Source organism: Bombina bombina, chromosome 12 (genome assembly GCF_027579735.1).
Source record: "Bombina bombina isolate aBomBom1 chromosome 12, aBomBom1.pri, whole genome shotgun sequence".
NCBI lineage: Eukaryota > Metazoa > Chordata > Amphibia > Anura > Bombinatoridae > Bombina > Bombina bombina.
The window spans coordinates 142092579-142115493 of NC_069510.1; the positions used below are offsets into that span (position 1 = coordinate 142092579).

A 22915-nucleotide genomic window follows, 5' to 3' on the forward strand; every position below is an offset into this window, starting at 1 on the left:
TAAATAATTGTATTGTTTCTAGTAGATGCATGTTGATTAAGGGTTTCTATTTTACGGAAAATTATTGTTTGTATTGTGTCATAACCCTGCCATAAGCTGATATATTATTTGGATAGCACTACTAAGATTTTCATAAATATACTGACAAGAATGCATGGGTTCATGGGGGGAGAAATTGGCTTAATTAGTTAATCATAACTACAGCTTGAACAAAATGCTGAATGTAAGGAAGTTTTGGAATAAGGAAGTTTTTGGAATTTTTCTATGGTAAAAAAAAAAATATAGCTTAAAATCTGTTAAATTTTAAAGGGATTGCAGATATATATCTAAGCCCACTTGCAAAAATTAAAAGATTCAGGGAACTTGAAAAGAATGCCAATAAAGTAATTGTTTTCACATCACAGAAAATTACCCTTTGTAGCAGAACTGTTGGAGAAAATATTTAAGCTAGATGAAATGACCAGGAGCTGTTTAGAGTATCTACAAACTCTGCATGAAGACCCCCTGGATTGAGCCAATGTTTCATGAAAGTTTGTTGCTCAATTGAGAAGCCATCAGATCTAACTCTGGAAGACCCCACTATCCTACAATCTGATTGAATATGAAATGAATATATTGCACAAAGGTCGTAATCTGCCCAAGACAGAATATGAGAAACTTCCTTCCTTGTGAGGCAACTTCGATTTCCCCCTGATGACGGATTTACGCCACCGCAATGACATTCTGAGACTGAAAACTTAGGAAGTCTTTTCTTTCACGAGAGATCAGCTCGAAAGGACCCTAAAGATTACACAGCGTTTTTGAATATTTATTGGTAACCTTGCCTTGAGGAGATCAAACTCCTTGTGCTCTTCCAGACTTGGGTCTGTCATAACTATTGTCCAAATTGGACAGACAAAGGAAACCTCCTGAAGAATTAATTGATTCTCTATCCACCATGAAAGACAATTCCTTGAGGGATCCCAAAGGATCCTTTGCGAAAGCTGAGTGTTGTCCTTGCACCTCTGATGAAGCATGCAGTATAGAAGAGTTCTCATTTTAAATTGGGCAAATGGGATTGCACCTGATGCCGCAATCATCAGACCGGAAACTTGCATAGATAAGGATGTTGTAGGATTGGAAATAAACAGGAGATTCACACAGGCTGACTGTAACGTATCTTCTTTGATCTGTCAAGGAAAGATTCATTGTTACGAAGTCTATAATGACTCCCAGAAAAGAGACTTTGGTTGAGGAGATAGAGAACTTGTTTGAATATTAATTCTCCAGCCATGACTGCAAAGAAACAAGAAAAGCATGTTAGTATTGAAATACTGCTAAAGTAAAGATGGAGCCCTGTACAAAGATATGGTCCAGGTATGGTGACACTGAAATACCCAGAGCTCTTATTACAGCCAAAATAGTTACCAGTACTTTTGTAAAAATTCTGGGAGCAGTAGCAAGATCAAATGGGAGAGCTACAAACTGAAAATGTTTTGTCCTGAAGGAAAATCTTAGAAAAAAGTGATGGTGTTTGTGGATAGGAATATGAAAGTAAGCATCCTTCAAGTGTATTGTGGAAATGTATTGTCCCTGTTGAACAAAAATTAAGAATATTTGTATTTGTTTCCATTTGGAAAGTAGGAATCCTGGGTAACTTGTTTAGAATTCCTCCTTTTTGGGAAAATGAAAATATTGGAGTAAAATCTTTTACCTTGTTCTGAAAACTGAACTGGAACTATGACTCCCCATGAGTTTCAGATCCTGAACACAACAAAAAAAGGCTGAGCTTTGACAGGGTTCTTTGGCGCATGACAGAAGAAACCTTCCTCTGGGAGGTCTTGATCTGAAACTCATTCTGTGCCCTTGAGACACTGTATAGTACAGATTGCGACCAGACCTTCTGAACGGGGCCAAACCTTCATGCAGACTTAGTAGAGGAGTAAGGCTTTTTGGAATGTTTAACCTTGTTACCAAATGAGGGTTCGAACTTCCAGGTTCTGGGGAGAATCCTGTTTGTGAAAAGAGGAAGATGACCTTTAGTTCCTTGCGTGTTGAAAGGAAAAAACATTATCTATAATGTTTTAAGTCTCATGGCTATGATGTAACATGCTGAATGAACCCACCAATAGCCTATGGCTATGTGTGTTCTAATGATATGGCAAACACCCATTTTACTGTGCTTATCAGCCACAGAAAACCTGTTTTCAGTAGATAGCCCATACAGTGATGAGCAGAGGATTTAAGTGAGGAGTATATTGACAACCCAAAAACAGGGGGCTAAGGGACCAGTCCCCTAGACACTTCTGGCAGGCTTGTGACTAACTTCTTACTAGAAGTAACTGTGTCAGTGCCTCATACTCCCATCTCCCCTCTGTCACTCAGTAGCAGCTCTTTGAAGGGGAAAATAGGCCTCAAATCAGTCTAATGTCCCTTATCAACAAAGAATCTAGAACACCTCAATTCTTCACTTTCCTCTTTGTAGGTAAAGATAAGGCTTGCATACCAGTGAGGTGGGAAGGAAGGAAACTTTTGGGAATCTAGTGGCTAGGAGTTAAATTCCATGCTAATGGATCGTGGACTCTCACCTTCTTATGAAATTAAAGTGTATATGTATATATGTATGTACAGTATATATGAGTTTACATGTGTGTGTGTTTTATATATATATATATATATATATATATATATACAGTATATACACATATACACAAACACACACACAGCTCTGAAGAAAATCTCAATTATTAGGTTTTACTATTTATAGACATATGTTTGAATAAAATTAGCATTTTTGTTTTATTCTATAAACTACTGACAACATTTTCCCCAAATTATAAATAAAAACAAATTGTCATATAAAGCATATATTGAAGAAATTGATAACTGGTCAACATAACAAAAAAGATGCACTGTTTTTATACCTCAAATAGTGCACACACAATACTAATGTTATCTTAGCAAGAGATCAAAAATCAACATTTGGTAGAATAACCCTGATTTTCAATCACATATTTCATGCTCTTCACCAATCTTTCCCATTGCTGTTGGAAGACTTTATGCCACTCCTAGCATACAAATTTAAAAAGCTTGGCTTTGTTTGATGTCTTGTGACCATCCATCTTGCTCTTGATCACATTCCACATGTTTTCAATGGGGTTTAGATCTGGAGATTGGGCTCACTAAGACAAGGTCTTGATCTGGTGGTCCTTCATCTACAGTTTGATTGATCTGGCTGTGTGGTATGGATCATTCTCCTGCTGGAAAAGAAAACAATCCTCAGAATTGGGCAACATTGTCATAGAATAAGGGAGCAAGTTTTCTTCCATGATAACCTTGTACATGGCTTGATTCATGCGTCCTTCACAAAGAGAAATCTACCCCATTCCAGGTCATCTTCTCTGATGAGTCCAATTTTCTGCATTGCCCAACACCTGTACATCTAATGATTAGACGGAGACCTAGAGAGGCCTACAAACCACAGTATCTCACACCCTCTGTGAAATTTGGTGGAAGATTAGTGGTGATATGTGGGTGCTTCAGCAAGGCTGGAATCTGGCAGATTTATCTTTGTGATGGACACATGAATTAAGCCACGTACAAGGTTATCCTGGAAAAAAATTGCTTCCTTCTGCTTTGACAATGTTCTCCAACTTTGAGGATTGTTTTTTGCTCCATGCCAAACAGCCACGTCAATGAAGGTGCGGATAGAGGACCATCAGATCAAGACCCTGCCATGGCCAGTCCAATCTCCAGACCTGAACCCTATTGAAAACCTCTGTAATGTGATCAAGAAGATGGATGGTACCAAGTCACCAAAGAAAGCTGAAATGTTTTGTTGATAGTGCTCCAGACACAAGCACGCTCCTGAGATGCTTTCCAACAAAAGATAAAAAAAAGAACAAATAAAATTTCATATATACAAGTAAATTAGAAAGTTGTTTAAAATGACAAACTCTGTCTGAATCATGAAAGAAAAGTTTTGGGTTTCATGTCCCTTTAAAGCATCTTCAGCATTAGCACAAGTGAAAACCAGAAGAGGCTTTTGTAGCGCGCCCCATAAAAGTCTATGGGGAAAGGGAGTTAGCTCCGCTATGCTTTCCAAAATTCATGTTACCACTATTGATTTAACGTGAACGCACTTAGTGCTCAACAGCCCTAATATGTTTGCACTCCACTTAAAATCTAGACCAATATAGGGCTTCTGTTTGAGCGTTAACTTCCATAGACGGAGGCTTTTTTTGCGCCCGCCGGTTTGCACTCGTATTACAAGTTGAAAGTAAAATGTTTGCAAACCAAAAAATAACCCAACACACACAAAAAAAGACAAACTTTAAATATTGCAAATGTGTTAACATATAGCCCCATAGACTTAAATGAAGTGCGAAAAGTGGAAAAAAATTAGCACCCATACTTGTGCTAACCCAATATATATATATATATTATATTTACACACATAGGAATATCTATTTAAACATACATAGATTATATGTCCCTATGTAAAGAACATTGAAATGTGAAATATGTAACAGTATATACACAGTTAAACACTCCATTAAATATTAATATTGCATACATATGCTTTTTCATGTTTTCTACTGCTTCACTACAAATGGCTCCAATGCACTGTATATATATATGTGTGTTTTTATGTTTTCATCTTTAAAAACTATATACACATATAAATACATCTCTCTCTCTCTCTCTCTCTCTCTCTCTCTCTCTCTATATATATATATATATATATACACACAAACAGTATATATATATACACACACAAACAGTATATATATATTTAGAAATGTGTATGTATCTCTAATGTTAAAGCTCTTTGCATGCCTTTTTTTAATTCACCCGAGCCCTCATATATTTTAGCCCTTAAAACATTTTTTATGCAATTTATTTTGTATTATAATTTTGGATTTTTTTTTAAGCTTTTTGTGCAACATTTAAGTCGAGCGTAACAGTTAAAAGGACATGAAACCCAAAATTTTTATTTCATGATTCAGATGATGTTATCCTTTGCTGAAAGGTTTATCTACGCAAGCTCAGGGGCAGCAGAGAACCTAGGTTCTAGCTGTTGATAGGTGGCTGCATATATATATATATATATAAATATATATATATATATATATATAAATTGATTGTGATTGGCTCACCCATGTGTGCAGTTATAAACCATTAGTGTATTACTACTCCTTCAAAAAATGATAACAAGAGAATGAAACAGATTATATAATAGAAGTAAATTAGAAAGTTGTTTAAAATTGTATTCTCTATCTGTTTTGTGAAAGAAAATGTTTGGGTTTCATGTCCCTTTAACCAGAGCTCTGAAGTCCCGCTAAACTGACACACATTAAATTCAACTGCGTGCAAGCGTAATATGTATATTTCCAATGAGCACAAAAAGCCGCAATATATCCGTTATCGCTTGTGCACAAGTTAGCATGCCACTCATAATCTAGCCTATAGGCAGAGCAATTGAATTCCTGAGATTGGGTATGACAAATGCATTAACCATAGGGGTGTAGATATTTCATTCAGTTAATTGGCTATAATGATGTTATTATAAAACAGCACCCTGTCTATAATGTACCTTTTTGTTCACACATCTCTGTGATACCTTGAACAGACTTTGCTTGTTCATGTTATAAGTGCTAGGACCTCAGGAAGTGTGGCACAGGCAAGTCTCATGTATGTTATATTTTGCTGGATGTACACATTTAAATATTATAAGTAGATGAGACTATATGTACTTACCAAGACAACGAAAAAAGACTTCCAGTTGACAGGAGAAGGAGCAACCATCTCTGCTCAACTTGTTTCCATCATCACATTCTTCCTCTAAGTCCCTACAGGAAGATACATTTGTAAGCAGTCCAATTGCTGTCCAAAAAAGGGTTTACATCTCAGTAGCGTATATGAACTTTCATACTTAATTTGGCATGAGATTATTATTCATACAATAATACTAAATTAATTACAAAGAAACTATCACAAGAGTGTATTACTTGAGCTAAGCATTTAGCTAGTGATATTTTGTTTTTGTGATCTCCTTCTGTGTGTGATTGCATACAATCGAGGACTATTTCTTACTTGGCTTGTAAAAGAGGAAAATGTTTGTGGACAATATGACTGTTTATAAGAAAAACATAATTTCTTCTTACCTGATACATTTATTTATTTCTTGACACAGTGAGTTCACGGATCATCTTAATTAACGTTGGGAATATCACTACTGACCAGCAGGAGGAGGCAAAGAGCACCACAGCAAAAGCTGTTAAAAACCACTCCCCCTACCCACAATCCATCCCCAGTCATTTGACCAAAGGGAAAGGAGAAAGGAAGTAATCTAAGGTGCAGAGGTGCCTGAAGTTTATAGAAAAGCAAACTGTCTGAAAATCAGGGCGGGCCGTGGACTCACTGTGTCAAGAAATAAATAAATTTATCAGGTAAGAATAAATTATGTTTTCTTTCTAATAACGCTGTGGGTCCACGGATCATCTCAATTACTGTTGGGAACCAATACCCAAGCTAGAGGACACGGATGATAAGGGAGGGACAAGACAGTTAACCTAAACAGAAGGCACCACTGCTTGAAGAAACTTTCTCCCAAAAGAAGTCTCTGCTGTAGCAAAAGTATCAAATTTGTAAAATTTAGAAAAAGTATGCAAAGATGACCAAGTCGCAGCTTTGCAAAGCTGATCTACAGAAGCTCAATTTTTGAAAGCCCAAGAACATGAAACAGCCCTCGTGGAATGAGCTGTGATTCTCTCAGGAGGCTGCTGACCAGCAGTCTCATATGCCAAGAGAATAATAGTCCTCAACCAACAAGAAAGAGAAGTAGCCGTAGCTTTCTTACCCTTACGCTTCCCAGAAAAGACAACAAATGAAGAAGACGACTGGCAAAAAGCCTTAGTCGCCTGAAAATAATATTTCAATGCACTAACCACATCCAGGTTAAACAACCTTGGGAAGAAAACCCAAGGCAGTAAGCAGAACTACCTTATCAGAGTGAAAAATAATAAAAGGTGATTCATACTGTAAGGCTGAAAGATCCGAAACTCTTCGAGCCAAAGAAATAGCCACCAGGAACAAAACCTTCCAAGATAACATCTTAATATCCAAAGAATGCATAGGTTCAAACGGAGCCTGTTGAAGGACTCTAAGAACCAAATTAAGACTCCAAGGTGGAGTAGTAGAATTAAACACAGGTCGAATTCTAACCAAGGCCTGACAAAAAGAATGAACATCTGTCACATTCGCCAAGCGCTTGTGCAATAAAATAGATAAAGCAGGAATTTGACCCTTCAGGGTACTAGCAGATAAACCTTTCTCCAAACTCTCCTGGAGAAAAGACAAAATCCTAGGAATCCTAACTCTACTCCACGAGTAGCCTTTGGATTCACACCAATACAAATATTTACGCCAAATCTTATAATAAATCTTACTAGTCGCAGGTTTACGAGCCTGAATCATAGTCTCAATGACTGACTCAGAAAAAATATGCTTAGAAAGAATCAAGCGTTCAATCTCCAAGCAGTCAGCTTAAGAGAAACGAGATTTGGACGAAGGAAGGGACCCTGCAGAAGCAGGTCCTTCCTTAATGGAAGACCCAAGGTGGAAGGGAAGACATATCCACCAGATCTGCAAAAACAGATCCTGCGAGGCTACGCCGGAGCAATAAGAATCACTGATGCCCTCTCTTGTTTGACCTGAGCAATGACCCGAGGAAGAAGAGCAAATGGAGGGAACACATATGCCAGACTGAAAGTCCAAGGAACTGTCAGAGCATCTATCAGAACAGCCTGAGGATCATTTGACCTGATAAACTGGGTTGAAGCTAGCTGAGGTCAGGCTAGAAGAGTAATGAAAATTGCTCTCAGTTCCAAAACATTTATTGGAAGAACCGACTCCTCCTGAGTCCATAGACCCTGAGCCCTTAATGAACCCCAGACAGCACCCCAGCCCAGCAAACTGGCATCAGTGGTTACAATCACCCAGACAGGTCTGCGAAACAAGTTCCCTGAGAGAGAAGATCCTGAAACAACCACCATGAAAGAGAATATCTGGACATCTGATCTAGAACAATCTTTGGAGATAGATCTGCATAATCCCGTTCCACTGCCTCAGCAAGCATAACTGCAGAGGTCTGAGATGGAACCGAGCAAACGGAATGATGTCCACAACTGAAACCATCAGACCAATACCCTCCATGCACTGAGCCACTGACGGCCGTGGAAGGGACTGAAGAGCAAGACACGTATTGAAAATCTTTGACTTTCTTGCTTCTATCAGAAAATTTTTAAACTCTAGAGAATCTATAAAGGTCCCCAAAAATGCCACTCTTGTACCCTAAATTAAGGAACATTTTCCAAAACTCACCTTCCAACCGTGGGAGCACAGAAAAGACAACAACAACTCTGTGTGGGAATTTGCTAGTTGAAAAGATTGAGCCTGAACTAGAATATCGTCCAGATAAGGAGCCACTGCAACACCCTTCAATCGTAGCACCACCAACAATGCTCCCAGGACCTTTGAAAAAATTCTGGGAGCTGTTGCCATACTAAAAGGAAGAGCTACAAACTGAAAATGTCTAGAGATGCAAATCTTAGGAACCTGTGATGATCCCTGTGAATGGGAATATGCAGATATGCATCCTTTAGATCCACTGTGGTAATGAACAGATCTTTCTGAACCAAAGGAAGAATGGAACCAATAGTTTCAATCTTGAAAGATGGAACCCTGAGAAACTTGTTTACATTCTTGAGATCTAAAATAGGTCTGAAAGTTCCCTCCTTTTTGGGAACAACGAAGAGATTGGAATAAAAACTCAGACCCTGTTCCTGAACCGGAACAGGAACTAGCACTCCCATGTCGAAAAGATTCTGAACACAACGTAAGAACGCATTAGCCAACTTCAAAGTCTTGATCCTATCTTGAATTTCTCCAAGAGGAGTATCATTCTGAATAGAATCAGACAATGCATCAAACCAATATGCTGCTGCCCTAGTAACTGTAGCAATACATGCAGCCGGTTGCCATTGATACCCCTGGTGAACATAAATCTTTTTAAGCAAATCTTCCAACTTCTTATCCATAGGATCTTTAAAGGAACAGCTGTCCTCAATAGGAATAGTGGTCCTCTTGGTCAGAGTGGAAACTGCTCCCTCCACCTTGCCAATATTCCTTAATAGAATCAGCAATAGGAAACATCTTCCTAAAAATTGGAGAAGGGGAAAAAGGAATCCCAGGCTTCTCCCATTCTTGTGCAATAATATCTGAAACACGATCTGGTATAGGAAAAACTTCTACCGAGGAAGGGACATCAAAAAACTTAAGTTTACTAGATTTCTTAGGAATAACCATGACTGAAGCCTCAGAGTCATCCAAGGTAGCCAAAACCTCCTTGAGTAACAAACGGAGGTGCTCCAGCTTAAACCTAAAGGGAACAACCTCAGGTTCAGAAGAAGGATTTACACTATCAGAATCCGAGATCTCACCCTCAGATGCTACTGAAGTATCTTCCTCCTCAGACTTATGAGAAGAAACACTAGACACAATTGCAAAAGAATCAGAAACCTTATACTTCCTCTTGCGCTTACCGTGTAACATAAAAAAAGCAGACAAAGCCTCAGATACTGCTGAGGATATATGGGTAGCCATATCCTGCAAAAAAAAAACAACCTGAGACGAAACACAGGGCACTGCAGAAGATTGGGACGTATGAGGAGAAACCATCCACCCTAGACAATGAAGGCTCAGAATCAAAAAGTCTATCCTTGTAATGTAATGTTCTCTCAATACAAGAGGAACAAAAAAGGATAGGAGGCTCAGATTTAGTATTTAAACATAGAGAACAAGCAACAGCTTGCAGGGCCTCTGGGTCCATCTTATTCCAAAGGAAAAAAAATGTAATCAATAAAACATTCTAAGTTCAAATCAGAATTTTAATGAAACAAAAAAATGTTACTGTCCCTTTAAATTTTAAACAGACTTTTTTTTTTTTTTTTAAACTAGAAAATCCTTAAATAAACTGCACAATAAATCTTAGTAAAGGAAGAGAAGGAGAGGCACCAACCATAAAACAGTATCGTCAGGACGATCACAGGTAGAAACAGATTCCTCCCCCCAGTAGTAAGGTATACTCACAAACAGAGCGGCACAAACACAGTGCCTGTAGTAAAATATTGGGACTATTCAGGGTCGCCCAACAGACACACAGGGGCCAAACACGTCACTAGAAATCCTCCAATCGGTAAGTGAATTGCTCCGATACACCAGCGGTGCAGTCTTAGATGATTCAGTGTGCAAATACCGGAGACAAGAGTTTGGATCCAACTGGATATCCAAGTGGATATTTTGGCGGATGTGATCAGGAATCACAAAGCAAGCGAGGGTATATGAAATAAGTGTTTTATTGGTATAAAAAACAACAGCAACACGTTTCTCAACTGGAAGTCTGTTTCATCAGGCTGTATATTACAATGAATTTGCTCTCACTATATACCCTACGCTCACCTGTCTGTGGGCGGTCTTAGAGTAAACACCTGTCTGTCTAAACAAATGTTAACCATTTCATTGACATACATATGATTCACAACGGAGCCCGAACATATAAACATATATTATGACTCTATAGTGGCCCACTTCTAATGGCAATATCAATTAAATTAAAATAAATAAATAAAACAATTAATAAATATAAAATCAATAGTTATATATAAAAATATACAATGAAATATATATATTCATAAAAACAAAATTTATGCTTACCTGATAAATTTATTTCTCTTGTGGTGTATCCAGTCCACGGATTCATCCATTACTTGTGGGATATTCTCCTTCCCAACAGGAAGCTGCAAGAGGAACACCCACAGCAGAGCTGTCTATATAGCTCCTCCCCTAACTGCCACCTCCCAGTCATTCGACCGAAGACAAGCAAGAGAAAGGAGAAACTATAGGGTGCAGTGGTGACTGTAGTTTAAAAATTAAAAAACACCAGCCTTAAAATGACAGGGCGGGCCGTGGACTGGATACACCACAAGAGAAATAAATTTATCAGGTAAGCATAAATTTTGTTTTCTCTTGTAAGGTGTATCCAGTCCACGGATTCATCCATTACTTGTGGGATACCAATACCAAAGCTATAGGACACGGATGAAGGAAGGGACAAGGCAGGCGCTTAAACGGAAGGCACCACTGCCTGTAAGACCTTTCTCCCAAAAATAGCCTCCGAAGAAGCAAAAGTATCAAATTCATAGAATTTAGAAAAAGTATGAAGCGAAGACCAAGTCGCCGCCTTACAAATCTGTTCAACAGAAGCCTCATTTTTAAAGGCCCATGTGGAAGCCACCGCTCTAGTGGAATGAGCTGTAATTCTTACAGGAGGCTGCTGGCCAGCAGTCTCATAAGCTTCTCTTTCTTAACCAAAAAGAAAGAGAAGTTGCTGAAGCCTTTTGGCCTTTCCTCTGTCCAGAGTAGACAACAAACAATGCAGATGTTTGACGAAAATCTTTAGTAGCTTGTAAATAAAACTTTAAAGCACGAACCACGTCAAGATTGTGTAATAGATTAGGACACAGTGACGGAACAACAATCTCTTGATTGATATTCTTATTGGATACCACCTTAGGAAGAAACCCAGGTTTGCTAAATTTAAACTCCATGGCGGAGCAACAGGTTTAAACACAGGCTTGATTCTAACTAAAGCCTGACAAAACGCCTGAACGTCTGGAACATCCGCCAGACGCTTGTGCAAAAGAATAGACAGAGCAGAAACCTATCCCTTTAAGGAAATAGCTGACAATCCCTTCTCCAATCCTTCTTGGATAAAAGACAATATCCTGGGAATCCTGACTTTACTCTATGAGTAACCCTTGGATTCACACCAATGAAGATATTTACACCATATCTTATGATAGATTTTCCTGGTGACAGGCTTTCGAGCCTGAATTAAGGTATCAATGACCGAGTCGGAAAAACCACGTTTTGACAAAATCAAGCGTTCAATCTCCAAGCAGTCAGACGCAGAGAAATTAGATTTGGATGTTTGAAGGGACCTTGAAGTAGAAGGTCCTGCCTCAGCGGCAGAGTCCAAGGTGGAAAGGATGACATGTCCACCATATCTGCGTACCAAGTCCTGCGTGGCCACGCAGGAGCTATCAAAATCACTGAGGCTCTCTCCTGCTTGATCTTGGCAATCAGACGAGGGAGCAGAGGAAACGGTGGAAACACATAAGCCAGGTTGAAAGACCAAGGCGCTGCTAGAGCATCTATCAGCGCTGCCTTGGGATCCCTGGACCTGAACCCGTAACAAGGAAGCTTGGCGTTCTGACGAGACGCCATGAGATCCAGTTCTGGTTTGCCCCAAAGTTGAATCAACTGTGCAAACACCTCCGGATGGAGTTCCCACTCCCCCGGATGAAAAGTCTGTCGACTTAGAAAATCCGCCTCCCTATTCTCTACTCCTGGGATATGGATAGCTGATAGATGGCAAGAGTGAACCTCTGCCCATAGAATTATTTTTGAAACCTCCAACATTGCTAGGGAACTCCTTGTTCCCCCTTGATGGTTGATGTAAGCTACAGTTGTGATGTTGTCCGACTGAAATCTGATGAACCTGACTGCAGATAGATGAGGCCAAGCCTGAAGAGCATTGAATATCGCTCTTAGTTCCAGAATGTTTATCGGAAGGAGTGTCTCCTCCTGATTCCACAAGCCCTGAGCCTTCAGGGAGTTCCAGACTGCACCCCAGCCCAGAAGGCTGGCATCTGTCGTTACTATTGTCCAATCTGTTTTTAAACAGTCACAAAAAACTGCCACAGCTCTACTGTGGCCCTACCTGCCCATACGACTTTGGAAGGCACAAAAACCCCTTAGAGAGGTCCTATATGTTCAGGGGACTCCTTCAGGGAAGCTGGATGTCTCAAACTGCAAAAACTAATGGAAAATAGGCCCCTCCCAACCTGTACTCACAGTGAGAGGGCCTTAAAAAACTATCCCTAGGCAAAATCTAGTCAGCCATGTGGAAAAACTGGGCCCCAGAATAAAGTTTTATCACCAATATGAAATAAACGTTTATACACCTCAAGCAAACGTTATATCTATTCAGTAATGTAAGTAAATAATAAAAATATTACCATTTACAATAAGCATGATACCAGTCGTTATTAAATCACTGTAATCAGGCTTATCTTAAATAAATCCGGTATTGTCAGCATTTTCTAGCTTATCATTTCTCTAGAAAAATTTAAAACTGCACATACCTCAGAGCAGGAGATCCTGCACGCTATTCCCCCAGCTGAAGTTACCCATCTCTTCAGTTATGTGTGAGAACAGCAATGGATCTTAGTTACAACCTGCTAAGATAATCAAAGACCACAGGCAGACTCTTCTTCAACTTTCTGCCTGAGGCTAAAATAGTACAACTCCGGTACCATTTGAAAATAACAAACTTTTGATTGAAGATAAACTAGATTAATGCACCACATCTCTCTAGCTGCTTCCCTTGTCGAGAGCTGCAAGAGAATGACTGGGAGGTGGCAGTTAGGGGAGGAGCTATATAGACAGCTCTGCTGTGGGTGTTCCTCTTGCAGCTTCCTGTTGGGAAGGAGAATATCCCACAAGTAATGGATGAATCTGTGGACTGGATACACCTTACAAGAGAAATCATATATTATTTGAATAGATAAATCATAAAATAATAATGTATGAATCACAATATTGACTATAAAATGTACATCAGTATAACATGATATCAGAGTGCCCTAACCAGTTCCTAATTGATAATATATACAACAATTACAAAACATAATCATTATCAAAAAACCCAAATCGGGGCATTTGGCCAATTTGCCATCTGTTGAGGGCAAATATGTACCAGACATCGATCACGTGTGCCAAAGTGGAACACATAAACAGACATCATATATGCAGAAATGCCCAGAAATATCATATGTCCTCATCAGGGACTACCCATAAATGGCATTGGTGGATCGAATAGAAAATCTAGGTGTGTATCTATAGTAAAAACTACATAAAAATAACACATAATTAAATGGATGTATATATATTAAATATTACAGATACACCTAGATATATTGCAGGAATTCACAGGGAGACCCACTGGACACCACTACCATCTTAAAAAGCTGCCAGATCTATATTGAGATTAAGACCATTGGGATGGAGACTCTTCAAAGTGTGTATCCAGTAGGTCTCCCTCTGCCTAAGTCTGGACAATCTATTGTACAAATGGGATATAGGGATAAGTTCAATAGGACTGATAGTAAAACAGTCTATTTGGCCACTATGTAGATGGTTACAATGTCTGGGTACACTATGATTCTTGTAGTTATTTTTCATATTTCTTATATGTTCTGACCATCTGATACTAAGTCTCCTACAGGTCTTGCCCACATACTGAACCCCACATACACACGACATCAGATATACTACGTAACGGGAGGCACAAGATATATGCCCAATGATGGAAAATTGTTTCCCCGTTATGTTTGATTTAAATGTCTTTTGCTTGTGTGTTATCTTAGCACAGAGTTTACATCTTTTAGCCCCACATCTAAAAGATCTGGGCCCTATCCGATATGCAGCGTCGCCCCCAAAAGCCGGCGACGCCGAAATTTGCGCTGGTTTGGTATCACATATACGGCGTAACCTAGAAGTTACGCTCGCATATTTCTGCCTCCGCCCATAGTTTTTTGGGCCATAGGCAGGTATACCAAACCAGCGCAGTTTGGTATCCAATATACAGCGTAAGGACTTACGTGGAGAAAATGGAGAAATCTTACTCCATTTTCACCTCGCCACAAAATGCAGTCGTAGTAAGCCTTACGCTGTCTATTGGAGCCCCGTAACTCCCTAAACTACCTGCTAAATAAAACCTAACACCTAACGCATGCGCAATGTCTATCTACCTGTCAACCGCGATCCCCCGCCGCAATCCCTAATAAAGTGTTTAACCCCTAAACCGCCGCTCCCGGACCCCGCCTCCACCTACAATAAAAGTATAACCCCCTAATGTGATCCCCCTACACCGTCGCCAGCTACCTTACCTACCCCCTAAAGTGAGCCCCTACCCCGCCGCCATCTACCTTACCTACCCCCTAAAGTGAGCTCCTACCCCGCCACCATCTACTTTACCTACCCCCTAAAGTGAGCTCCTACCCCGCCGCCATCTACCTTACCTACCCCCTAAAGTGAGCCCCTTACACCGCCGCCATCTATTTTATAAATATTAACCCCTAATTTAATCCCCCTACACCGCCGCCAGCTATATTAACTATATTAACCCTAATTATATTAGGGTTAATATAGTTAATATAGTTATTATATTATATATATTAACTATATTAACCCTAATTATATTAGGGTTAATATAGTTAATATCGTTATTATATTATATATATATTAAGTATAATAACTCTATCTAACTCTAACATCCCTAACTAAATTCTTATTAAAATAGATCTAATTAATATTAATATTATTAATTAAAATATTCCTATTTAAATCTAAAAACTTACCTATAAAATAAACCCTAAGATAGCTACAATGTAATTAATAATTACATTGTAGCTATTTTAGGGTTTATATTTATTTTACAGGTAACTTGGTATTTATTTTAACTAGGTACAATAGCTATTAAATAGTTAATAACTATTTAATAGCTACCTAGTTAAAATAATTACCAATTTACCTGTAAAATAAATCCTAACCTAAGTTACAAATACACCTACACTATCAATAAATTAAATAAACTACAAATATCTAAACTAAAATTCAATAAAATAAACTAAACTAAATTACAAAAAAAACAAAACACTAAATTACAAAAAATAAAAAAAATTACAAGATTTTTAAGCTAATTACACCTATTCTAAGCCCCCTAATAAAATAATAAAGCCCCCCAAAATAAAAAAAATTCCCTACCCTATTCTAAATTTAAAAAGTTCACAGTTCTTTTAACTTACCAGCTCTTAAAAGGGCCTTTTGCGGGGCATGTCCCAAAGAAAACAGCTCTTTTGCCTGTAAAAAAAAGCAACACAATACCACCCCCTAACATTACAACCCACCACCCACATACCCCTATTCTAAACCCACCCAAACCCCCCTTAAAAAAACCTAACACTTCCCCCCTGAAGATCTCCCTACCTTGTCTTCACCTAGCTGGGCAGAATTCTTCATCCGATCCGGGCGATGTCCAATCAAGCGGCAGAGAAGTCTTCTTCCATCCGGGCGATGTCTTCAATCAAGCGGCAGCGAAGTCTTCTTCCATCCGGCGATGTCTTCAATCAAGCGGCAGTGAAGTCTTCTTCCATCCAGCGATGTCTTCAAGCAAAGCGGCATCAGCCAAACAGATTCAAGTTCAATCCAATTGGCTGAACCAATCAGCCAATCGGATTGAACTTGAATCTGATTGGCTGATTCAATCAGTCAATCAGATTTTTCTACCTTAATTCCGATAGGCTGATAGAATCCTATCAGCCAATCGGAATTCGACGGACGCCATCTTGGATGATGTCATTTAAAGGTACCTCATTCCTAGTTCAGTCTTCGTGCAGGATGGATGCTCCGTGGCGGAGGAGCGAAGAAAGAAGATTGAAGATGCCGCTTTGCTTGAAGACATCGCCGGATGGAAGAAGACTTCACTGCCGCTTGATTGAAGACATCGCCGGATGGAAGAAGACTTCACTGCCGCTTGATTGAAGACATCGCCGGATGGAAGAAGACTTCATTGCCGCTTCATTGAAGACATCGCCGGATGGAAGAAGACTTCACTGCCGCTTGATTGAAGACATCGCCCGGATGGAAGAAGACTTCTCTGCCGCTTGATTGGACATCGCCCGGATCGGATGAAGAGTTCTGCCCGGCTGGGTGAAGACAAGGTAGGGAGATCTTCAGAGGGGTAGTGTTTGTTTTTTTTAAGGGGGGTTTGGGTGGGTTTAGAATAGGGGTATGTGGGTGGTGGGTTGTAATGTTGGGGGGTGATATTGTGTGTTTTTTTTTTACAGGCAAAAGAGCTGTTTTCTTTGGGGCATTCCCCGCAATAGGCCCTTTTAAGGGCTGGTAAGGTAAAAGAAATGTTTTTTAATTTAGAATAGGGTGGGGTTTTTTTTTTTATTTTGGGGGGCTTTACTATTTTATTAGGGGGCTTAGAATAGGTGTAATTAGCTTAAAAAGCTTGTAATATTTTTTTTATTTTTTGTAATTTATTGTTTGTTTTTTTGTAATTTAGTTTAGTCTATTTTATTGAATTTTAGTTTAGATATTTGTAGTTTATTTAATTTATTGATAGTGTAGGTGTATTTGTAACTTAGGTTAGGATTTATTTTACAGATAAATTGGTAATTATTTTAACTAGGTAGCTATTAAATAGTTATTAACTATTTAATAGCTATTGTACCTAGTTAAAATAAATGCCAAGTTACCTGTAAAATAAATATAAACCCTAAAATAGCTACAATGTAATTATTAATTACATTGTAGCTATCTTAGGGTTTATTTTATAGGTAAGTATTTAGATTTAAATAGGAATATTTTAATTAATAATATTAATATTAATTAGATCTATTTTAATAAGAATTTAGTTAGGGATGTTAGAGTTAGATAGGGTTATTATACTTAAAATATATATATATATATATATATATATATATATATATATATAAATATATAATATAATAACGATATTAACTATATTAACCCTAATATAATTAGGGTTAATATAGTTAATATATATAATATAACTATATTAACTAAATTAACCCTAATATAATTAGGGTTAATATAGTTAATATAGCTGGCGGCAGTGTAGGGGGATTAAATTAGGGGTTAATATTTTTAAAATAGATGGCAGCGGTGTAAGGGGCTCAGTTTAGGGGGTAGGTAAGGTAGATGGCGGCGGGGTAGGGGCTCACTTTAGGGGGTAGGTAAGGTAGATGGCGGCGGGGTAGGGGCTCACATTAGGGGGTTATAGATTTAATATAGCTGGCGGCGGGGTCCGGGAGCGACGGTTTAGGGGTTAATACATTTTCTACTGTTAGGATAGTGAGGGGGGATAGCGGATAGAGAGTTAAACGTGTCGGGCTATGTTTGGGAGGCGTGTTAGACATTATGGGTGATTTTATAACTGCGCCGGAAGTTTCTAAAGTGCCGTAAGTCACTGGCGACTCCAGAAATTTGTACTTACGCATATTTCTGGACATCGCTGGTTTGTCAGACTTACGGCACTTTAGCCTTTGACGGTGCTGTATATAGGATAGCTCGAGTTGCGAGCTGAAACTGCGGGTGACGGGGGTTCCCTCGCTTGCGCCGCAAACTATGATCTTTATCGGATCGCGCCCCTTATCGGTAAAGCTCCTACTCACTTGTGGTTATTAGCGATCTTATGTTTCACAAACTTACTAGGAGCCAGCATAGTCTTTAAACTAGGCACTTTTTTATAAACTATTCTAGGTTTACTTCCTAATAAATTCCCCAAAATGGGGTCCTTTTTAGGATGCCCCAATGTTTATTAATAATTTGTCGTATTAGTTTATGATGACAGTTATATTCAGTAATAAAAGGAGTAAAATTTTCCATCAAATTGGATCGCACTTTATTGATCCTATTAAAGTAATCTTCTCTTTTGTCCTGTGTGGCTCTTTTATAGCCATTATAATGTTTATCGCTAAAGCGTTCTTTAAGTATCACGCTTTGGACCTCATAGTCTGCTAGGTCCAAAACGTGATACTTAAAGAACGCTTTAGCGAGAAACATTATCCATCATATATTGTAGACAAAACCTTTACCAAACCATCCTAAAGAAAGTATAAAATCCTAGGAATTCTAAAAGAATGCCAAGAATAACCATGATATGAACATCATGAAATATAGATTTTCTAAACCTGAAAATAAATTCCCCTTGAAACAGACTTACGAGCCTGTATCATAATACTAAAAACTGAGTCAGAGAAACCTCTATGACTAAGCACTTAAGCGTACAATTTTCATGCCTTCAAATTAAGAGATTTGAGATCCCGATGGAAAAAACGGCCCCTGAAAAAGAAGGTCTGGCCTTAAGGGAAGTAGCCAAGGCTGGCAACTGGACATTCTGACAAGGTCCGCATATTGAAACCTGAGAGGCCAAGCTGGTGCTATCAGAAACACATAAAATTGTTCCATTATGATCTTGGAGATCACCTTTGGGGGGGGGGGGGGGGGAACGGAAGCAGAAAAAAGTATACAGGTTGGTAAAAACCAAGGAAATGCTAGAGCATCCCCCAACTCTGCCTGAGGATCCTTGGACCTAGAAAAATATATGAAAGGCTTTTCATTTAGATGAGAGACCATCAGATCTATTGCTAGAGGACAAGATGAAATAAACACATCTGGATGGAAAGCACTCCCCCAGATATAAAGTCTGAAGGCCAAGATAATCCCCTTCCCAATTGTCTACACCTGGGATATGAATAGCAGAAATTAGACAAGAGTTGGATTCCATCCAAGAAAGTATCCAAGATACGTCCTCCATAAATGAAGGACTGTGAGTCCCTCCTTAATGATTGACATATGCAACTGTTGCTATATTGTCTGTTTACAAACCAATGTAAAAAACTGTCTCTTCAATAGAGACCGCACCTGAAGAGCCCTGAAAATAACATGGAGTTCTAAAATATAAATTAGTAACCTCACCTCTTGAGGTTTCCAAACCCCTAGTGCTGTCAGAGACTCTCAGACAGCTCCGCCACCTGAAAAACGTGCATCTGTTGAGAATACAGAACAGGTAGGATGAACAAATGAGGCCCCCTGAACAATAAGGTGATAGTCCAACCACCAAATTAGAGAGAAAAGAGTGTTGGAATTTAAGTATATCAGTTGTGGTATCTGAAACTAATCCCTGCACCTATGGTGCAACATGCAAAGCTATAGAGCCCTCAAACGAAAATGAGCAAAGAGGATTGCACATGATGCTACAGTCATGAGACCTAAAACCTATCATGCACATAACCATTGAAGGAAATAATAGAGACTGAAGGTTTTAGACAAACTAAAATTAACTTCATTTGTCTCAAGTCTATCAGAGAAAGAACCATAGATACTAAAATCTATCTGGAAACCGAAAAAAGGTGACCCTTGTCTAAGGAATCAAAAACACTATTGTGAATTGATCCTACAACCATGTCTAAAAGAAACCACACTAGATGTTTCAAGAGAGATTCTGCTAAATGAAAAGATTAAAGCTAATACCAAATATCATCCAAACAAAGAAACACTGCAATACCCTGCTCTCTGAATACAGATAGAAGGGCACCAAAAATATTTGAAAAGAATCTGTGAGCTGCCGCTAGCCCAAAAGGACAGGGGATAAATTGGTAATGCTTATCTAGAAAAAAGAATCTCAGCAAACAATAGTGGTCTGAAAAAATAGAAAATAAGTGTCATGTAAGTCTATTGTGGACATGAAGTAACCTTGCTAAACAGAAAGACAAAATAGTCCCCATAGTCACCATCATTAAAGTTAGGACTCTTCCAAAACAATATAAAAAATTCAGGGGCGCGATCCGATATACGGCATAGTTTGCGGCGCAAGCGAGGGAACCCGCATCGCCCGCAGTTTCAGCTCGCATCTCGAACTATCCAATATACGGCGCCGTCAGTTGCTAACGTGCCGTAAGTCGGATAAACCAGCGATGTCCAGAAATCTGCGCAAGTACAAATTTCTGGCGTCGCCAGTGACTTACGGCACGTTAGAAACTGCCGGCGCCTAAAAAACCTGAATAAAGTATGAAATCACCCGTACTGTCTAACACACCTCCCAAACATAGCCCGACACGTCTAACACGCCTCCCTAACATAGCCCGACACGTCTAACCCTCTATCCGCTATCCCCCCTCACTATCCTAACATTAAAATATGTATTAACCCCTAAACCGCCGCTCCCGGACCCCGCCACCAGCTATATTAAATATATAACCCCCTAAAGTGAGCCCCTACCCCGCTGACATCTACCTTACCTACCCCCTAAAGTGAGCCTCTACCCCGCCGCCATCTATTTTAAAATTATTAACCCCTAATTTAATCCCCCTACCCCGCCACCATCTATATTAAATTATTTAACCCCTAAAATACTAAACTATCCCTACCACTAAACCTAAGTCTAACCCTACAAATAGCCCTGAAAAGGGCTTTTTGCGTGGCATTGCCCCAAAGTAACAGCTCTTTTGCCAGCCCTTAAAAGGGCTTTTTGCGGGGCATGCCCCAAAGAATTCAGCTCTTTTACCAGTCCTTAAAAGGGCTTTTGGTGGGGCTTTGTCACAATGTAAACTGCTCTTTTGCCTACAATCTACATCCCCCTACACCGCGGCCACCTATAATAAACGTATTAACCCCTAATCTAATCCCCCTACACCGCCGCCAGCTATATTAACTATATCTTGGATGACGTCATTTAAAGGTACCTCATTCTTCGTTCAGTCGTCGGCCGGGATGGATGCTCCGCGTTGGTGGAGCGAAGAAAGAAGATTGAAGATGTCGCTTGATGGAAGATGCTGCCGGATTGAAGAATACTTTGCTGCCGCTTGGATAAAGACATCGCCGGGATGAAGAATTCTTCTTTGCCGCTTGGATAGACATCGCCCGGATCGGATGAGGAGTTCGGCCCGGCGTGGTGAAGATAAGGTAGGGAGATCTTCAGGGGGTAGTGTTAGGTTTATTTAAGGGGGGTTTGGGTTAGATTAGGGGTATGTGGGTGGTGGGTTGTAATGTTGGGGGGTGGTATTGTGTTTTTTTTTTTCAGGCAAAAGAGCAGTTTTCTTTGGGGCATGCCCCGCAAAAGGCCCTTTTAAGGGCTGGTAAGGTAAAAGAGCTTTGGACTTTTTTTTAATTTAGAATAGGGTAGGGAAATTTTTTTATTTTGGGGGGCTTTCTTATTTTATTAGGGGGCTTAGAATAGGTGTAATTAGCTTAAAAATCTTGTAATCTTTTTTTTATTTTTTGTAATTTAGTGTTTGTTTGTTTTTTGTAATTTAGTTTAGTTTATTTAATTGTATTTTTAGATAGATATTTGTAGTTTATTTAATTTATTGATAGTGTAGGTGTATTTGTAACTTAGGTTAGGATTTATTTTACAGGTAATTGGGTAATTATTTTAACTAGGTAGCTATTAAATAGTTAATAACTATTTAATAGCTATTATACCTAGTTAAAATAATTAACAATTTACCTGTAAAATAAATATAAACCCTAACATAGCTACAATGTAATTATTAATTATATTTTAGCTATCTTAGGGTTTATTTTATAGGTAAGTATTTAGATTTAAATAGGAATATTTTAGTTTATAATATGAATTTTATTTATTTAATAAGAATTTAGTTAGGGGTGTTAGGGTTAGATAGAGTTAATATAGTTAATATAAATACTATAGTAACTATATTAACCCTAATATAATTAGGGTTAATATAGATAATATAGCTGGCGGCGGGGTAGGTAGATTAAATTAGGGGTTAATAATTTTAATATAGATGGCGGCGGTGTAAGGGGCTTACATTAGGGGTTAATACTATTAATATAGGTGGCGGCGGTGTAGGGAGGGCAGGTTATAGGGCAAAATAGCTGTTTACTTTGGGGCAAAGCCCCGAAAAAGGCTCTTTTAAGGGCTGGTAATAGAGATAATTATTTTAGGGGGATTAGATTAGGGGTTAATAATATTAATATAGCTGGCGGCGGTATAGGGGATTAGATTATGGGGTTAATAATTTTTATATAGGTGGCGGCGGTGTAAGGGGTCAGATTAGGGGATAGATAAGGTAGATGGCGGCAGTGTAAGGGGTTCACATTAGGGGATAGATCAGGTAGATGGTGGCGGTTTTAGGGGCTCACAGTAGGGGGTTAGTTTATGTAGATGGCGGCGGTTTAGGGGTTAAATACTTTA

General features: G+C 38.9%; 1 protein-coding gene across 1 annotated transcript in view; it reads right to left on the reverse strand.

The window, feature by feature from the left end:
* The window catches only part of PAPPA (pappalysin 1), a 1503354-nt gene that overhangs the window by 815762 nt on the left and 664677 nt on the right, over positions 1 to 22915 (reverse strand). The window contains exon 9 of the mRNA XM_053695762.1: positions 5740 to 5831. Within this exon, the coding sequence (XP_053551737.1) occupies positions 5740 to 5831 (92 nt within the window). The remainder of the gene's footprint in view (positions 1 to 5739; positions 5832 to 22915) is intronic.